This window comes from Microtus oregoni, unplaced genomic scaffold, assembly GCF_018167655.1.
Source record: "Microtus oregoni isolate MIOR12 unplaced genomic scaffold, Mior012 000006F_ref0000085, whole genome shotgun sequence".
Classification (NCBI taxonomy): domain Eukaryota; kingdom Metazoa; phylum Chordata; class Mammalia; order Rodentia; family Cricetidae; genus Microtus; species Microtus oregoni.
Window position 1 is genome coordinate 7,955,304 of NW_024543065.1, and position 20,300 is coordinate 7,975,603.

Genomic DNA, 20,300 nt, shown 5'->3' on the forward strand with positions numbered 1-20,300 from the left:
CGTGCTCTGAAGCCTTGCTATGAAGTATAAAATGTGGTAGCAGAAGTGAGGAGGGGAGGGACAACAGGGTGACTCACTGTAAGAGACAGGGTAACCTTGTTATTCTCCCAGTCAATAGAGAATAAGAGAGACAGTTCTCTGACCAATTTAAGTATTATAGTCAGCGGACGTCTATCTCTGGGCTGGCAAGGACACTGTGGGAGTCCCCTCTGTGTACTGTGATTACCATTAATGAATAACAAAACTGCTTTGGGCCTGTGGTAGGACAGAACTTAGGTTGGCAGGGAAAATTAACGGAATGCTGGGAGGAAGAAGGCAGAGTCAGGGAGAGATGCTATGGAGCCGCTGCCAGAGTCAGACATGCTGGAACTTTGCTGGTAGACCACGACCTCATGGTGATATACAGATTAATAGAAACGAGTTAAATTAAGATGTAAGAGTTAGCCAATAAGAAGTTAGAGCTAATGGGCCAAGCAGTGATTTAATTAATACAGTTTCTCTGTGGTTATTTTGGTTCTGGAAGGCTGGAATGAACAAGGGACCCTCCTTGCAACAGGACACTAACATTTAAAATGTTATAGAAAAAGTATTACTAAACTGGTCAATATTTTCTTTTTAAGGTGTATTATTTTTCTTATTCATGGTATGTTTCTGTGGTATATTTGTGTTAAATTAGAATTGTTTGAGAAAGTAACATAACACTTATGTTTCTCAAGTAAATTTATATGAAAACTCTTTCTTCTGACTTAAAATTAGCTTTATTTCTCCAAATATTTTAAATATCTGAGCATGGGTGCCTTTACAATTAATGGCTGCACTGTATTGTATGACTTATTACGTCAAAAAGTAATACTGCCTACCTTACAGAAGCTTTTGCCTTTTTCTAGAGATTATTATATTTACATTAAAATTATGAGTGCTAAACTAAAAAAAAAAGATATTATCAGTGCCAAAATAAACGTAGTGTTGGTCAGATATTCTATTTAAGACCTTGTTCTACAGCTGTTTCCTCCAGGATGAAAATCATCCAGCTTGAAGGAAAGCTCCTTAAGATGTGGGATGTTAGGAAGGTGAGACAACAGAACATTCTAAGGGGAGATGAAAAATTCCATTCTGCAGGGAAGCTTCTTCAGCTTGAGAAATAAGGAACTCAAAGGTTTCAGGAAATCCCTGAAACTGACCAGATACATTAGGCTCCTCCTTCTCTAAGCCTATGTAAACTGCGAGGTCTGTTGAGAGACTCTCAGACCTGCTGAGCTCTCTCAAAGTGACAGATCAGTCAAGCTGTCTGGAAAAGCAGAGACCAGACAAACTGCTTAGAAGAAGCAGAGACTGGCTGAGCTGCCTCCAAGAGGCTTAGACCAACTGAGCTACCTGGGAAGGACAGCCTTCAACCTGCTGAAGTGCCTGCAGGCTGTGTAGTATGCTATAGGTTTCCAGCTTTTGGGGTCTGTCACCCATGTTGTGGTGGGCTGTGATGTTTCTGCATCTGTAAGCAACCCCTCACTCATATTTTTAAAAGTAACCTAGATAAAACTCACCGATTCACCAAATTGGATTTCGGCAGTGTAGTTATTTTGGTTTGTGTTTCCTCTCTACCTGGGCTATGTAGACATTTGTCTGCTTCTCCCCAGAAGCAGTGTCATATGTACAAAAGACCTTATTCCAGATGTCCTTGAAAAGCTGCTGAAAAAAAACCCTGCAGTTGTGAAAGATGGATTTATGTTATCTTACTGCTGTAACAAATTAGGATAAAGAGAACAGATTCAAACATCACACTCTGGTTCAGCTCTAGAAATCCAAGGTCTACACCCTTTTCACTGGTTAAAGCCAAAATGGCCAAACTTGTTCGTCTGGCAACTGAGGGGAGAATCTGTTTGTTTTGTTCTTGCTTTCTCCAGTGCTTAGAGTTTACCATTCTAGCACAAGCGCCCACTTTCCACTCTTAAATCTGGGACCCTAATGGCTTTGATCACATCAACACCTTTGCAATTTTCCTAAAGCTTCCCTTCCTTCTTAAAAGGACTTTTTTTTTTTAATTGCACAATGCTCCTCCAAATGATCCAAGATAATCCACCCATTGCAAGATCTGTAACCTCTTCCTCTGCTCACATCCATTTTGCTAAGTTCACATTCACGCTCTAGGCATTGGGCATGGACATGCCTTAGGACATGCCTGTTCTTCCTAGAGTGGGTGATAAACTGGAGTGGGGCAGGAAAGGAATGAAGGCTGGAAAAGCTTTCAGATAACATTTCCATGTGGTAATAACACTTAGATATGTCTTCTTACTATGTATTTGCCATGGTGATTCTGAATCCTCTATAAAGGCTATCTCATATAATCTACAAAATCCTGGGACCAGGGCTAGTATTTGACACATACTGATGGATTCATATCAGCAAGTCGGAGAGACCACTCCCCATTCACAGTGAGAATGTGGCGGTGCCTGGGTTTATGCTCTTGGAACCTGGCTGCACCACAGAGCCACTCTGCTTCTACTGCAGTGTCTGCCTTTCCCAGTGATGGGATAATCAATGTGCTTTATAAACACAATAAGAAGCAGTAGATCCTTGCCTAAGAGTGCCAGAACTCTTAGAAAACACTTCATAGTTTACATTCTGACTCACCTGACATCACAGTTGAGGAATCCCAGCTCTGACTGGAAATTAAGAAATAAGTTGACATTGAAAGATTAAGTGTCATGCTTGAGGCTACACATCTGAGGTGGCAAAGATACTGAGAGCATGTTCTGTTTTCTCCATCTACTTTTGACTAAGGATTTTTCATTCAACATTCTACGGGCTACGTTATGGCTGAATCATGTCCCCAGTACCTTGCAGCTCAGATGACGACGATATTTGCAGAGAGATCATTTAAAGAAAGAAATGAGGTTAAATAAGGCCTATGGGGTAGAGATCACATCCAATTTAGCCGGTGTCCTATAAAAAGAGTATACCCAGAGGAAAGGACACATAAGGACATGGTGATAAGGCCACCATCTGTGTGCCTTGGCTCACAGAGGCCCCAGGAGAAACCAAGCCTGATGAGTCAATGAAATTTAACATGAAAAATGATCTCGAGATAAGAAAGTGTGAAAATAACCCAATAACACAAGTGAAGGGACCTTCTTCTAACCTCACCTTGGTCTTGGACAAGTAGCTCTGAAAAGAATGTGAGGAAAGTCAATTTTTAGTGTTAGAATGGTCCAATGTGTGATATTTTCTCATCACAGTGCTAGAAAACTTGTCCACTGCAGTTAGACTACAGGCCTAGAAACCATCTAGGCTGGAAGCAGCTAACCATGTCCAAGTTCCTGGGCCTTCTCATAGGCAGAAATGAAAGTTTGAAATTTTTTTTCAGTATTTATAAAAGCGTGGAAGTCCTATACAAAATACGAAATGAGCAGACTTCCTGGTTGGAAAGATGCCAAGTTAATATAGCAGCTGAGCTGTCTCATGCTAATAGTGACATATGAGTCTGATTAATTTAAATGTGAAGACTATTTATCATTTAAAAAGTTGATTTATTTGGTAAATAAAAACTTGAGGGTTTTTTTTTTTTTTTTTTTTTTTTTTTTTTTATGACAAGACCATTAGGCCTGAAGCGTTACATTCTCTTCTGAGTTGCTTTATTTAGATCTTCCAAGAGCCACACTGCCCAATCCTCTCCATATTTCTGTACCACTTTATGGGGTACAGAAATGCAAATGATGTCATGTGTCATGTTAGGCATGCTGGGAACCACTGTGCTGAAATCAGGGAGTCCTACTAACATTTGTGTGCTGTATGTGGGTATTGATTATTGTTATGGGAAGTCAATATAAGTATGATGAAAACCATCTCAAGATAACAAAGTATGAAAATAACCTAATAAAAAGATCACCTGGGTGTCTCTTTAACCAACAAAAGCAATATTAAAACAGTCAGTGCACTCATATACCACAATATTAAATGCCATCAAGAGAGTATAGCAAAAAGTTTGCAATACATTTTTAAGCAGAAATTACATTTTATTTAAAAATAATAGCAAAGGTATGAAGAACACACATTCTATGAATAACAGAAGTTTACTAAATGTTTTTATAGTAAAATATTGAGCTCAGTCTATTATAACACAAAGGCGTGAGGTTCTACGAAGCAGGGGTACCTCTCAAGAAAGGAGGTGTCTGTGTAAATACAGGGTGGGATTCTGGGGCACCATTCTTATAAATGTACCCCTTTTTGCTCTTCCTAGCAACAGCAATAGGAATGTTCAGAAATGTTTAGGCTTTGGGGAAAAACCAGTAAAATTTCCTGAGTATTCCATCTGACATTTAAATTTTTTTTTAAATTTTATGTGTGTAAGTGCCTATGTGTATATATGTTCACCATACGCATGCCTGGTGCTCACTGAGGCCAGAAGAGGGTGTTAGGTTCCCCCTGAAACTGGAGTTACAAATGACTGTGAGCCACCCAGGTGGGTGCTAGGAATGAAATCAAGGTTCTCTGCAAGAGCAGCAGACGCTCTTAACTGCCGAGCCGCCCTGCTAGGACCCCACTAAACAATTCTTAACACTGTCTTACCTTCCTCGAAAATGTGAAAAATGTCTGATGGAAACACCCGCTTTAGTTTTACTAAATACTAAAGTATTTATTATACTTAGTAGAGCTGATGGGTTAATATATTTGAGAACCACAACCCTAAAACTTTCATCAAGGTCTTTGGAGATAGCATAAGGTTTTCCATCACAAGGTTAATTACAAGGCAGTTTATCGAGTGATAGTGGTATGTAGAGATACGAAGACGTGCCACAGTTAGCTGTTTTCCAAATAATAATAAAAAAAATTGGAGAAAATAAGGCTATGGGAATGAGTGAACCCTCGACAACCGCAGATGGCTAGAGAAAGTTAGATACTAGCAAATAGGATTTACTTTCCTTAGGCAGCATTTTCTCTGCATGTATCAAGACAGAAATTCTACAAACTACATTGATTCATTCAATTTTCAAATTGGTTTACAGAGAAATGTTGATTCTGAGGTTATAACGTTACAACTAATAGCTTTTTGGCATCTATCCCTAAACCATGGCCTTCTTTTCTAGGCCATCTTTTTTTTTTCATTAAAATATCACTTTAACAGAACTGATGTTGAAAAAGGATATACTGCCCACAGAGTTCAGAGGAAGGTTCACAACAGATGGAATAGAAATTTGTTTTCGTTTTAAGTAGCACAAGCAATCCCATATAAAACAATAATTCAGAAAAAAAAATCACATCTTAAGATTGCACTCACCCTCGCTTATAAATACATCTATTGAGTATCTGACCTGAATGGAACACTTCTTGTCCACACTTTGGTACCCTACACTTTCTACACTGGCCACTTCATTCTATGAAGATGATAATCAGCGCTGGATTTAAAAGTAAAGCCAGATTCTTAATATGAATGCAGGTATTTTGTCTTCACGTCAACAAAAGAAACCATGCTTTCAAAGAGTGAAAAAAAAAAAAAACAGAATCCCATGTGATAATCTACAGTATTGTAGGGAAAAGGAACCCATACATACAGCCATCTTCATTACAGAATTAACCAGCCATTTCTAACACACTATCATTTGAATTTAAAAGGCTTACAACCAATGCTTTAAGAAGGAAAACACTGGTAAAAATAGTAAATATATATATCTCCTTGGAAGATGATCTATTATTAAACACTAAAACCTTGTTTCAGAAGTTCCCCGCTTCAAGTTGTTACTCAAAAACTCATCGTGTTCAAAGCTCAGGTTGTTATGGGATCTTGATATCATAAGAAGTTTCTCTTTGTTAGTAAAGTCTTTTTTGATCGCTGTTTGGGGAACCAGCAACCGATCCATTGGGTCCTCTTTGTTCTCCAGTTTCATATACCCTTTGCTGTTACTTCGATCCAGCCGAGGCCAACTCGGGTGTTTTCTTTGTTCTGCCTGCACCGTGAGTGTGGAGGGCCCCCGTTCTAAGTCTAGGGATTTGGAGTGAGAGGAGAGGAAATGTAAGGATGTATTGGATCCAAACTGTCTTCTAGCAGCTCCAGGAGATAAGAGCTGCCCAGTCCCAGGTCCCAGGGCCACAGAGGACTTGTATTGACTCGATAGGGACTCCCCAACTGAATTGTTCCTTGGGAGTAATGTGCTGGAGGCTTGGAAGGACTCACCAGTGCCGGGCATTGGGACCATCAGAGAATCCATTGAAAGATTCCTGGACCTGCTTTTGAGGTTGTCTGCCACCTCCGTGATGCTATCTATGCTGGGTTCATCAATGACACAGTTATTAAGTTTGATCACAGGCAGCGTAAAAGCACTGATGGATGATGAGACAATCGATTTGGTGTCACACTTCTTGGTGCTGCTGGTCTTGTCATCCGTGGTCTTGGATGGAGGTGGATAAAGGCCAAAGACAGAGACTGCGCTGTCAGATAGCAGAGGCGGCATGAGGTGCCCCAGGGTCTTACTTTCACTCAACATCAGCTCGTCCTCCTCCACCGAGCTGTCCACACGAAAGCTGTTCCGCATCCCTGAGAAGGAGGCCAAGGTGGTGGCTGCCAGCCTGGATGCACAGGGGCTGCCGTTCTGCTTCACTTCCGCGTCTCCCAGCAAGCCCGCATACAGGCCGTTGGCCTGCTTCTGCTCCTTGAGTCTCAGTGTGTGGATGTCAATGACTGTGGAGTAGATATCCCTCATGTGGATGATTTTGGTTTCTTTGTCGCGGTTCTCGTGAAGGATGGCGTTGGCACAGATGAAAATGAAGATGCCGATGCCCATGGTGAACGGGCCAAGCATCTTCATCTTGTCAGAGTGTAGATGCCGCTCAAAGAAGCGCACCACCACACCGCCCTGGTTCCGAACCACCTGTGTCTCATTGGTGGACAGAGTGGTCTCCGCGTCGATGACATGCTCCTTCTGGGGCCAATAGCCAAGGACTGCCATGGCGATCCCTATGATGGACACCAGCACTCCGAGAATGAGGAAAAAGCCGGATGGAGAATAAAGCCGGATTTTCCCACGCACCACCACGACGTCAGCTCGCGGGCGCCTGCGGACTGGTTTCTGGTCCTGAGCAGCAGGCGCTGGGCTGAGGTTGACATGTTGCTGGGACCTGGCAGAGTCCTGCCGCTTCAGGGCCGCCAGACCGGTGATGACTCCCCCAGTGGCTATCATCGCTTCCTCTTGTACTCTGAAAAGAAAGGAAACAGTGATCCACTGGTGTGTCTGGGGAGGCTTTGCAAGTCAGTTTGAATACCGTTTAGCCAGGACTCTGACTGCTATTGTTCCACGTCATAAAGACAGAAGAATAACTTTTAATTTTTACAGTTTGGGAAAGGGTTGTGTTGGCAGAGTAATGTGAATTTCCGGGGATTCTCATCTTTCTTCTTCTTGTAGTAACGCCATGTGAGCTCAAGAAATATTTTGTTTTTGTTTAAATAATTTTGTTACCTAATATGTTAAGCTGCCCCTTGGTCACAAGACACCCCAACCCCCAGGCACACACCTTTTCATCATTATTTAGGTCATTTTCAAGAAATGGGGTCTTGGGTAGGAAGACAGGTCAGTTGGTAGTGTCTGCCTTGCAAACATAAGAAACTAAATTCAGTTCCCTCCCCCACCTCCTCAGATCTGGAAGTTGTGGCACACACACACACACACACACATACACACACACACACACACACACACACACCCCACAGAATACTGCTCAGGCCAAAAGCAATTCTCAGACTTACCAAAAGAACACATTCCAAGTAACCATGGTGAAAAATCACCTACAAACCCTTCCTGACAAGCAAACAAACAACACCCCCCCCCAAAAGCCATTTAGTTTGTCTTTAAATTTTTATCTTCCTTATCTCTCTGCTCCCCTGGATTTCTTTGGCCTCTTTTTCTGTCTAATCCCTCCCTTCCTAAGTCTCCCTGTCTCTACACTGACCTTGCTATGTTCAATTTTGGCTTTTCTTCCACCACAGAGTAAATCATTACCCTTAGAGTCCTGCCCTTGGCTACTTGTCTTGACTCTCCCTTGGCATGCATATCCATTACCACATCTTCCACAATGGCCTTTAGGCTGATGAGTCCCCCAGTCTGTATTTCAGACCTTAGCTTGAATTGGATTTCACATTTTCAGCTGGCCCCTGGGGAACACATTCATAGCTACATGACGCTGGCATAGCTGAACTCACACCTACCATGCACATGGCCCCGTTGTCACACCTGGCTTTTTAGTGGAACCATTCCTTACTCTTGGCCCTGTATAATCACTTATTCCCTCCCACCTTTCAACTAGGCTCTAAATCATAGAAATTCCATGACTCATGGCATCTCAGTTCCACCTCTGTATTACGATCCCATTCTTCCCAGACATGCACAGCTATATTAACTATTATTGAGTAAGCTTTCAACTGCTTTCCAGGATTTGGGCTCTTTTTCCTGTACCCGCTAGTTTCCATGGAGGGGGCAGATTATCCCATGGTATACCTTTGCAAGGTACAATAGTGGGAGAAACAGACTTTACTGCCTACAGATTAATCTGGAATTTCAGACCCTACGGGTTTAGTCTCTCGGTTCCTTTTAGCATACACACAACTGAAACCTGACCAATATTTCCTGTTTTTCATTTATACTTTATGTCATGTTATTTCTGTGACTGTTAAGAATGTTTTAGCCAACCGAGTGCGGTAGTGCATGCCTTTGATACCAGCATCTGGGAGGCAGAGGTAGGTGAAATTCTGAGTTCACGGGTCAACCTTGTCTATAGAACGAGTCCCAGGATGGCCAGGGCTACACAGAGAGACCATGTCTTGGAAACAACAGCAAAAGAATGTTTCAGGAAGACCACGTGGACCTAACTCCCATCGGCTCCTGCCTTTGCATACTGACTTCTGGTTAATCATATGCTCCACCGCCTTTATGATGTCCTTCAGCTGACTAGACTCCCATATCCCACACAAGGTTAATTCCTCAAAGCATTTAAACAGCTTTCTAGGGCACTTGATATATATATATGTGTGTGTGTGTGTGTGTGTGTGTGTGTGTGTGTGTGTGTATATATTTAATGTCTGAATTCTCCATGCCTTGCGGTCAAATTCAGTTTTAATTGACACTCTTATTATTCACTATAGAACCTTACACAAAGTCACTCACTGTTCAAGAAATAGTTGCCAACATGATGAGCAAAGAGTGAGCCTTTCCCCAGAATTTTTACAAAATTTTAAAGAAGAAACAACACACAAACAAAAAGCAGCACTTTGTAAGTTGGTAAAATTTCTGTCTTTTTTTATAATAAAGAGTCATCATATGACCAACTTTAGTTGGGTATTTTGAGATTCTCTCGCTCTTGAGAAGTTTCTGAAAGGCATCCAATTTCATCTTCCAGGAGAGAGATGTCCTTTTGACTTACTTATGATTTCTGAGTTGTTCTTAAATAACAGGGTGGTGGACGGTGTGTACTATTTTAGTGAGCTGGCAAGGAGACCCAGCTTGCAGAGAAATTATAACTGGGATTAAGATAGTTTAATGTTGAGAGAACAAACAAGCGCATAACACATTATTCTAGTCTATGAGATTTATCAAAGTATACATACTAAGCTTAGACCCGCTCCCAAACCTTGGTTAAAATAATTTAGTGTCAACCTCTGTTTTCTGAAACCCAAGCTAGTTCCAAGTATTTGAAGGAAACGCTTAGTGTATCTTGCAGACCTCTAGCCTAGCTATTTCCATATGGCAATCTAAGGAAACAGTCGGAAATCTTTTCGAATAGATGGATTTAAGAGAGGAACAGAAATGAGTGTGCATGACTGTCTATACAGCAACCATAGTGAGCTGCATTCCCAAGAGGTGTCCTGGTCTTTGCCACTTGTGAAAAGAGTTCACTGGCACCATCGTCTTCCCCTTCCTGAGGATGGTTGGGAAATGGGGCTGAAAGAGAGAAAATATTCTAAGAAGGAGATAGGAATACAGAAAGATGGGGACTAAAGAAGAATGACTCGCTTCCACGTGAGCAAGCAAGGCGAGCATCCTAGGTTAGGAGGAAAAAGAAAGGAAGCCAATGTATAGAAAGCCAAACCAAAAGCTTCTAGAGCAGGTTGGAAAGAGAAAAAACTTGGTGGCTGTGGTAGAGATCATATCATAACCAAAGTCAATCTGCCTTGGTCAGGACTAAACAGGGACAAAAAGATCCCAAGGAACAGCAAATCAACATTTGGTGACAGTCCCCCCTCACTCGCCATTTAACTTGATTCAAAGCATTCCCACACATTATGACCCTGTCTCAACACTCAAGAGATCCAAACTAGACCCCAGGGGAAAAGCATAGAAGCAAATTTAGTCACTGCTTCGCAGAGCTTGAAACGTAATGGAAGAGCTAATAGACCAGAGGCAATCAGCCAGAGGTCACTCTGGAATGAAAGTTTCAATTACAAAACGCTTTGCACCGGGCTGCATACGGGGAGACAGTGTCTCACATCTATCACTGCGAGAAATCAGGTTAGCGTCATTTCAGGTGGTGTGGAGAAAAGCCAGCAGGCGGGACAACAGAAATACGGCCTTCCCTTTGGTTCACAGCATCCTGCTGCCACGGCAGCCACTATGAAGACTAGAAGAAAAAGGAGAGTTGGGCCTCAGGACACGGCATCGGCCTTTGTTAATGTTTCGCTCCCTTGGGCATCTTCAAAGGAGGTGCTCTAAGACATGAATACCAGAGTCGTTCATTACTTTAGGAAAATCAACATCTACCACTAGATGGATGGAGCTGTTGTTGGAGACAGACTGCAAGATGATGCTAGGGCTGTTCCACTATGTAAGCTGAGACCCTGGGTGAATTTACAGGTATCCCCATCTTTCAATTACAATGCCAACTGGCATTCGGTGTTCAGCAAATGTAAAAAAAAAAAAAAAAAAAAAAAAAAAAAAAAAAAAGCCACCTTAAATCTTCAACTTTTCTGTCCTACACTTATACACGTTTGCTTGCTTGTTCTTGTTTTTTGAGACAGGGCTTCTCTGGGTAGCCCTGGCTGTCCTAAACTTGCTCTGTAGACCCAGTTAGCCATGAACTCAGAGATAGATGCCTTCTGACTGCTAGGATTAAAGGTGTGTACCACCATGACCAGATTTAAATAAATGTTTAAAAATTTACATTACAGAGAGCTTAGGTAACTTGCCTAGGGTCGTACAGAGCTGATACTTTCATACACTGGGGATTAGCATTCCAGGTTTGCTTTCATCTGAGAATGTTTCCCCGTATTTTTTTTCTTACCCTAATTTGGTTTCCCATAATATTTAAAGGATGCTGTTTTCTCATAACTATGACTGGAGCAAGTCATTGTACTTCTCAAATTACAACCTGAGAAAAGCTATAGAGGAGGTGCAAGACTGAATGGGTGACTGTGGCTGAGCATCAGCCTCTTGCGCTTGTGCAGATCCCTCCAGTATCTCCAGCATCATCTCCAGCATCTCCAGCATCATCTCCAGCATCTCCAGCATCCAGTTATGGCCCCAAGAGACCACTCCCCATTCCCGCTCCTCATTTTTAGTATCAACCATTTTTGTCAGAGCCATGATGGGACTCATTTCCTCTGTGATGATTAATAATATTGGCAGGATCTCTTGTTTTAATATTAATATTGACAGGATCTATTTAGGAATCACCTACAAGACAAACCTCCAGCCATGTTTGTGACAGAGTTAGCTGAGGTAGGAGGACTCACTGCAAATGGCAAGTAGCACTATTCCATGATCTGGAGCCAAGAACTGAATAAAGAAGGGGGAGAAAGCTGAGAGCCAGCATTCATTGTCCTCTGCTTCCTTATAGCAGCTGTGCTGTGAACCAATTGCCTCTCTCTGTTGCCACTGTGAAGAAATAGGAAGTCTTGTGGAAAGAAGTGAACTGTCTTCTGAGGCAGCAATGTGGCAGTGTTCGTTCACAGCCTCTGGAGAAATCAGGGTGGCTTCCAGGAGGCAGTGGCAGTTAGTGGCGGCTTTGGCACACCAGCAAGACCTGTCCATGCAGACAGAATCTACTTCTTCCTTACACGTGGGCCTTACCCTAAGATTTTCATCATCTCTCTTGAAGTATGCCTATTATTTCCAATATAATTGACATTATTCTAGTCATATAGTTGGATTCTTATTCTTGTTTAGGGCTTAAAAATTGCCAAAATGGAAGACTTTCTGTCCAAGGGAAGTAAAAATTAATCTATGCCTTCAGGACCAAACACATTACATAAAACTCCATGTGGTACCACAAATGAGACAGATGGAAATATTTTCTGTTCAAGCTACAACAGTTTCAGGACTTTCTTCCCAGTAGAGACATTTCAAATTTTGAGTCTCTCTCTCTCTCTCTCTCTCTCTCTCTCTCTCTCTCTCTCTCTCTCTTTATGAACCTATATTCTTACCAGAGTTGATAGGGAAAGTTCCTATAGGTGACTAGCAGTTCAGTCAGACTGAGTTCAAAACCTAATAGGCTAAAATATAAGTCCTCTTTTCATGTACACACCAGTGGTTTTGGATGTGGATGCTAGACTCTGAGTGTCCTTCTTACATCACTGGTTAGTCATGAGCATCCTCAGAACCCACATAAAAGAGGAGAGAATTAACTCTTACAAATTGTCCTCTGATGCCTATATGCACACACATGCACGTGCATGTACACACACACACACACACACACACACGCACACGGTAAGTAAAGCAATGTAAAAGTAGTTCGGTTAATTATTCAAGTGTGGTTATTAGTAGTCTGTAGGGATTCAAGATGCCTGGAGTCTTCTGCCTCCAGAAACAATCCATTGGTTGCAAAGAAGAGAAGAGTTTATATGAGAGCTTGTTTTCTTTTTAATTAATTTTGTTTCTTCAGATTTACAGATTTATCTTAAAAATACAATGTGAGGAGAGCTCAGCCTGTTCACCGAGTATTTGCAGGTGGATCAAGTTTATAAGGAATTCGTTTAGTTCTACAGTCACCATTCTGTTGCCTTTGGGACACTAGGGTACAAAACAGACAGAATAATGAGGAAGAGGGAGCTCGGGGACACCAGTCTTAGAGAAGAAGCCATAGGGTGATATCATATGACAATCTGAAAAATGTCAGTTGTGTGTCAACAAGTTTTGCACATTCTGGAGACCTTTGCTGGTATTCGTGTTATTTGGTGTAGAACACTGGAACTAGAATAAAGTCCAAGGTGTTCAGAAGATTGGCAGACTGACAATCAAGTCACTAAACATAAAATGTAACACACTGGACCAAGTACATCTTGAGCTCCCAGACAATGCAGCACAGAGAGAAAGCACTTGAAAACCTATATGCATTCTTTGTCAGCAATGGCTCCTACAAAACCAGCCAGCCTGACAAAGCACAAAACACAGGCCTGAACCAATTATGAGCTGTGTGACAATGGCCGGGAACAAATGCTCTCCAAGGACTAAATGCCATGAAGCCCTGGAACACAGAAATCTCCAGGAGGCCACAAAGCAGATCCATAATGAGCTCAGAAAACACCCTGCCAGGACCCAGTGGGAGACACAGTCTGCAGGAACAAAAGGCATTAGAAGCCTATTTTTCCCAAAGTAGAAATAGGATCCCACCCAACATCTGAGCTATTCTAATCTGGACACTCTCTCGAGGAACCCTGTCACATTCTTCACTCACTCTTTCTGGACAGGAAGGTGACTTGAACTGTTAGGAAGGAAGCCACTGCTAAGGACATTACCAATTTACCAGCATGCAGGGTGTCGGCAAAGACGGTTCATCCAAAGAACTGAGGCAATAACGAACACAGACTTCACTTTTTATCCCTCATTACAGAGCAGATATAATATCTGCCCTCAGCAGCATGGCCACCATGATTTGTGGAGCAACAATGTAAAGAGAGACACTAATGAGTCTTAAGTTCCCGTTGGTATTGGGCCTGAGAAATCCAGAACACACTAGTGATGGTTATTGTCCTGAAATAAAGTCTGGAGAAAAAATGGTCATCTGAGCATGAGTTGCTCCACTTACTGCCACACAACTGGAGAAGACACCAGATCAGCAAGCAACACAGACGCATCCATCCTTCTGAGGATGTTGAAGGACTCATAGTCTACAGACAACCAATAAGCCGTCTTTCACCAGAGCAAATTCCCCATGCACAGTAGTATTAAAATGTACCATCCTGTATTAGGCACTAATCCTCTCATGAAATTTTCTAACCTATAATTTTTAAAGCATCATTTTGGCTGGAGAATTTTATTCTCACCACCCCTGAGTAAGATCCAGTCAGAATTGCTCTGAAAGCAAGAAATGAAAAAGTGTGAAGGGAGGCCCTGTGGAGCAATGACAAGACCCAGCTCCTCAATATTTGTAAGAAGAAAATTCTCTAATCTTCGGTATGCAAACTCCTTTAGCACTGAAGGACATACTTCTTGGCTCTTTCAGAGAAGCCACGCAGTTCATGACCGAATAGAAAGCGTACAGAAAGAATGGGGATGTCATAGGGATATATATGACTATTTCTGCTTTTATCATCGCTTCTCCCCTTTGCAATGAAGGGCTCAGTGGTAACAATATGAACTGAAGAGAACACAGATTTTTTAACTTCCAGATTTCACAGTGGATCTCAGTCAGTTATTCCTCATCTATATTCTTTCTTTGTGAACTACTTGCTCTAGACTGAATATTTGTGTGACTATGCCATATATTAACCTCCAACTCCTAAGGCAATAGCTTCAGGAGGGAGAACCTTAAGGAGGACTTTAGGCCATCAGGGTAGACCAACCATAACTGAAATTTTTGGTCTTCTGTCTAAGCCTCTTTTGTATTATTCCAGTAAGGAGTCTAGATAATTGATACAGAAAAATGAGTTGCTTACATTTCCGGAGCTGAGAGGTTCAAGGCCTCAAAGCCTGGCAGAGGTATATGGCAAAAAAAAGCAAGACCATGCCAGCTCAGTTCTTGTGGTTTAACTAGGAATGTTCCCCACAGGCTCAAATATTTGAATGCCTGGCCATTAGTGAGTAGCATTACTTGAGAGAGATTCAGAGGTATAGCCTTACTGGAGTGGGTGTGGCTTTGCTGAAGGAAGTGTGTCACTGGAGATGGGTTTTTGCAGTTTCTGAAGCCCTAGCCAGGCCTAATGGCTTGTTCTCTGGGCTCCACTTTTTATCCTGCACTCTGCCTACATGATGCCATGCTTCCTGTCATGATGATAACAAACTAAATCTCTGAAACCAGAAAGAAACCCCTAAAATTAAATACTTTCTTTTATAAGAGTTGCCATGGTCATGGTGTCCCTTCATTACAACAGAACAGTGACTAAGACATCCTCAATTATACTTCTTCATAGAGTCAACCCTCAAGACTGCATTGAACCTTCAAATCCTCACCTCAGAATGCCATTAACATTGGCAACTGAGAAGTAAGTTCTCAACATATGAGCTTTGAGGGGACACATTCAGACCACAGCATCTTATAAAAGAGACCCCAGAGGACTCACTCATGCTTTCTGCCCTGTGAAGGAAGATCCAGTGAGACCATTTAGGAACTTGGCCCTCACTGGCTATAGAATCTGCTGGTGCCTCCATATTGGACTTCCTAGTTTTTAGAACCACAAGAAAGCTTCTACTGTATATGTCACCTCATTTATAATATTCTTGTTATAATGGCCCCACTGAAGATGTTGCTATGGTAACTCCTGCTAAAAACCCAACAGTACCAAGTGAAGAGACAGTCTTTGTGAAGCTGTCCTGGAGCTTACTTTGTAGACCAGACTGGCCCCAAACTCACAGAGATCTGCCTACCTTTGCCTCCTGAGTAGTGGGATTGAAGGCATGCACCACCACCACCCAGCTCAAATTACTAATTTTTATTGAATCTTGCTAAATATAAGGATCCGTGACTTTATTACATCGCTGCAACATTTTATATTAAAATAAATGTTATTTTATATCATAGATATTTAGCATAGACCTTTTTTCTTGCCTTTTAGTTCCTATTTTCTGTGACACAATGTGTCTTCTTTACTGTCAAGCTCCTAAGGAGATGAAAATGAGGACTGTGCCCAAGTCTAAGCATGTTCAGTGTGAAGCAAGAAGCAAGCAACTCTTGGATAAGCCAATTGACTTCCTCTGCTCTTAGTCACGTGACTCATTTATGGGTTTTCTGTTGGCCTCCCCAACTCAGTCCTCAGTTTTATGCTCACCTTCAAGCTAGTCCGTCAGTCCCACGTGCACTTTGACAGATAGAGACAGGCTTCTTTCAGAGACTATTCACAGCCTTGGAGCCATCCTCTCATAGTTCATGAAGCAGCTCCCTTAAGAAAGAAGTCTGATCTGGAGCTGCAATGGGGGCTCCTCTATTCGACTCTGTTGTATTCATCTCGTTAGAACGATGGAGCCAAGTCGAATTCCTCCTTAACTTCAGGCGTTGAAAGCAAATCTGTTCTACTTCCTCAGCTTCTTTCGTGCTGTTCATCACAGCTTTTTCCCGCAGGGACCCACAGATGAGTCACTGCTGTAAAGGAGGCTTTCTGTGAGGACCTAATGTCCAGGCAAGGTGACAAGATGTCCAGAACTCACACCCCCATCCTAAACTTTTCTTTGTCAGATTTCACCTGGATGTATGAATGCTTGAAAATCCTTACAGTTTATTACAATGTGTTAACTCCAACAGAAAGCAATTCTACAAATTCAACTCACTTCAACCCAAGTTTTAAACATGCCTTCAATCTTGATTTTTTCCACCAAACACTTATCGGGTTATAATGATGGGGTTGGAGAATACATACACTACTTGAATAAATACTTAGAAGTTTTTACATTCTTGATCCTCAGTGATATCCAACCCACAGATGGCCAGAACTTACAATGCTCTAAGAATTTTTTCCTATTGGCTGTAGTGAATAGGAAATTAACCCGCCATTTCTATTTGTAGTAATTGATGAATCAAATTTTTGGCTTCAGCACACACAGGCCTATGAACGCACAAGAACCTAGAAAAGCAGTCATTGACATCCCCCTATACCAAAAACTACAAGCCAAGGGGATGTGTAATTTTATTTAGTAGCAGGAGTTGCCAAGACTTGTATTCACAATATCACTCCCAAGTTGGCTGTGCCTTCAAAATTAATTGGTTTTGAAATGGAGCTATTGACCTGGCTTCAATGTCTTTTGTACTGGAAGAAATTTACATGCTGTTGCGATAAGATATTTAGCAAAAAGCCAACTAATACACATATACACCTGTGCAACACACCACATGGACACATATACACATGCACACACACCACATGGACACGTATACACATGCACTCACACCACATGGACACGTATACACATGCACACACACCACATGGACACGTATACACATGCACACACACCACATGGACACATATACACATGCACACACACCACATGGACACGTATACACATGCACACACACACGTAAAAATCCTGGACTAGTTTTTGTATTTTTTTTTGACTAATGAGGACTCTTTTCCTTCTGAAATATGCATAAGGTACTAAAGTAATACTGTTAAGCATTTCCAATTTAACTTTTATGTTTAATATATACTTTGGTATATTTGGTGAAATATACTGAATCCAACACACTAGAATCCTACACCCTCTGAATTCCTGTGGGGCAAAGCACCCAGGGTGTTCTAGATATAATGATGGAAGAAACTGTGCAGCACAGAAAGTACCAGAAGGATGCAGTTGCCTTTGGGGATGGAAAGGGCTTTTGTTTTCATATCAGGGAGGAAGAAAAACAGAAGGGATGATAAGAACTTCCCAAGCAGGGCATACAGGGAAAATAAGCCATGAGCACAGGCCTAATTAGCTAGTCTGAATTAAAAATGGTAACAGTTTAGCCCCCAGATATGCAGCTGTTTATCAAATCTCCAAGCAGAACCCAGGATTCAGTGGTAGGGACGTCCATTTCCTTCATGGCTCCCCACTCAGCTCTACCTGCCCTTTCAGTGAACTGTGGTAGAAGTTCATTCCCTTCAAATAAGTTGAGGACTAGCAATTGCTTAAAGGGTCATTCATATTTTCTTTAATTTTATTTATGTGTGTGAGTGTATGAGGAAGCCAGATCCACTGGAGTTGGAGGTAGGAATGACTGTGAGCTGCCATGTGGGTGGTGAAAACCCAAATCAAGTTTTCTGTAATAGTAGTAAGTGCTCTAAACTGCTGAGCCATCCCTTAAAAGGGTCATTTTAGGATTTATTGAGATAAAGGTGAAATAAATTTGACTAAACTGAGGCCTACATAGGAGATCAAAGTAAGGATTGTATTAATGATGACTTCCTAAAAACGATGGACTCCAGAGAGAAAGATGTCTGGGCAAATCCTTTTATTACCAGAGTCCACCATCGCACAAGTTCAATTATTCACCCAGAGACTTTGCTGAAAGCATGCGATTTAGAAAGAAGAGTGAAAAATGAGAAATGAGACAGGAACCCAGAATATCTTTTAGGAACTCAACATGCATTATTGTATGGAGGCTTCAGGGCAATGAGGATGGAAAGCCTGTCCCATTTCATTAGGGATCAGAGGTGCTCCATGGTTTACTCAATGTCACAGTCATACAGGAGAAGAGTAAGGTTTCAAATCCAGATTTGGTTTTCTTAAAAGATATGCAATTCCTCTTTCATTGTAGAGCGCATTAACAGGCACCGAATTAGGGAGAGGGAGGCACAGTTCAAAGAAAACATCTAGAGAAGACAGATGAAGGGAAGGAAGAAGGGCTTACGACTATGAATTTAGAACTCAGTGAGGAGAAGTCAGCTATTTAAGGAGAGGCGTAAAAAAGGGTTATTTAAAGAAAGCAGTCCTAAGGATGCCTGACTGCCTCACTCACTCAGTGCTGTGCCCTCTGAGAGTTACAACAGCTGCTGAGGAGGACAGAACAAGTTCAGCTTCTAACCCTTATTTCATGTATATAAAATTATCAGATCTGCACGTGAGAGATTACAAAGCATCCCCAAACGGCAAACACACATTTGGCCAGTGTATGGCTGGAGAATGATACTGGAGAAAGCCAAGAGATGGTGGCACCATGGGACCTCTTCAGGGCCGTATGCATCTTTGCGTGTTGAGGCACAGTTTCTGGGAGCCGTTCTCTCTATTGCTGTGGTTTGGATCATGCATCTCCAAAGCTGAGGATGTTATAAATGGCTGTTGCCTCAAACTCATTGATGACATATTTATACCCAATCAATGTAGAGATTTGATTTTTTTGCTTTAAAAAACATTGTTTACTTATCTAACACACACGCTCACACAGAGGGGCATGCACATATCATGGCACAGATCAGAAGACAACTTGCAAGAGATCAGTTCATGCTTTCCACCATGTAGGCCCTGGAGATTGAGCTCCTCCAAGTCAGGTTTGGTGCAAGTGCCTTACTGTGTTGAACCATCTCTACAGCCCAAGACTTTGTTATTATTTTTAATAATTTGTTATATGACAAGCTTAATGCAAAAATATATTGTCTCACTTGATAGCGATGTTTATATAAAATTTTTCTTCTAAGTTTCATTATTTCAACAAGTAAAAAATCATTTGAAGACAGAAAGAAATGTTCAATAAATACATTGATTGCACAGAAAAAAAAGCAGTGTGGTGAGTTATTTTGTTTATTTGAAATTTTCTCTCTCTATTTCTCTCTCTCTCTTACACACACACACACACACACACACACACACACACACACCACACGTTTGAAGAACAGAAGCCAGATGTGCCCAGCTCTTTATATCCTAAAGTTGATTCTGCACTACAAATTCCCCTACTGTAACTACTGACATCCAGGAGTATCGTTATAGCGAAAATATCCAGATAAGTCGACTAGAAAAGTGTTCCTTTTATCACCTAACTAAATATGATTTTAGTCTTTATGATTTACTTATTAAAGTCCCAAATAGATCACTTAGAGTGTAGCCTTTCCTGTTTTGTGCATCTTTCCTCTAAGAGTGAAATTACTTTCTTTCTACATCAAAATCAATTTAAAAGCTGCAGCCTAAACGTAAAATGAATTTAGAGATTGAACCGCCCAACTAAATGACACAGTTCCTTGTATAAATTAGATGCTTTATGGCTGAAGCGACTCTTGCTCAATGATTTTCAAAAGGCAAATCAACTACTTAGATACTAGGCCTATAAAAACACAGTTGTGCACCCTTTTCAAATGGTCTGCTGAATGAGTCCAAATGTCTTTGCTACAAAGGAATCAATTGTTCACTATTTTTTGAAACGCAGACTTTAAAGGATGTGTCAGTGACCCCCTTGTCTTCCTGTATCTGTTATTCTGGAATAGG

General features: G+C 41.5%; 1 protein-coding gene across 3 annotated transcripts in view; it reads right to left on the minus strand.

The window, feature by feature from the left end:
- Positions 1 to 3,996: 3,996 nt before the first annotated feature.
- Tmem200a (transmembrane protein 200A) overlaps positions 3,997 to 20,300 on the minus strand; it is a 77,012-nt gene continuing 60,708 nt past the window's right edge. For all 3 annotated transcript variants that reach the window (XM_041653290.1, XM_041653288.1, XM_041653291.1), the window contains exon 2: positions 3,997 to 7,185. In XM_041653290.1, coding sequence (XP_041509224.1) covers positions 5,694 to 7,169 — 1,476 coding nt within the window. In that variant the 5' untranslated portion in view covers positions 7,170 to 7,185 and the 3' untranslated portion in view covers positions 3,997 to 5,693. The remainder of the gene's footprint in view (positions 7,186 to 20,300) is intronic.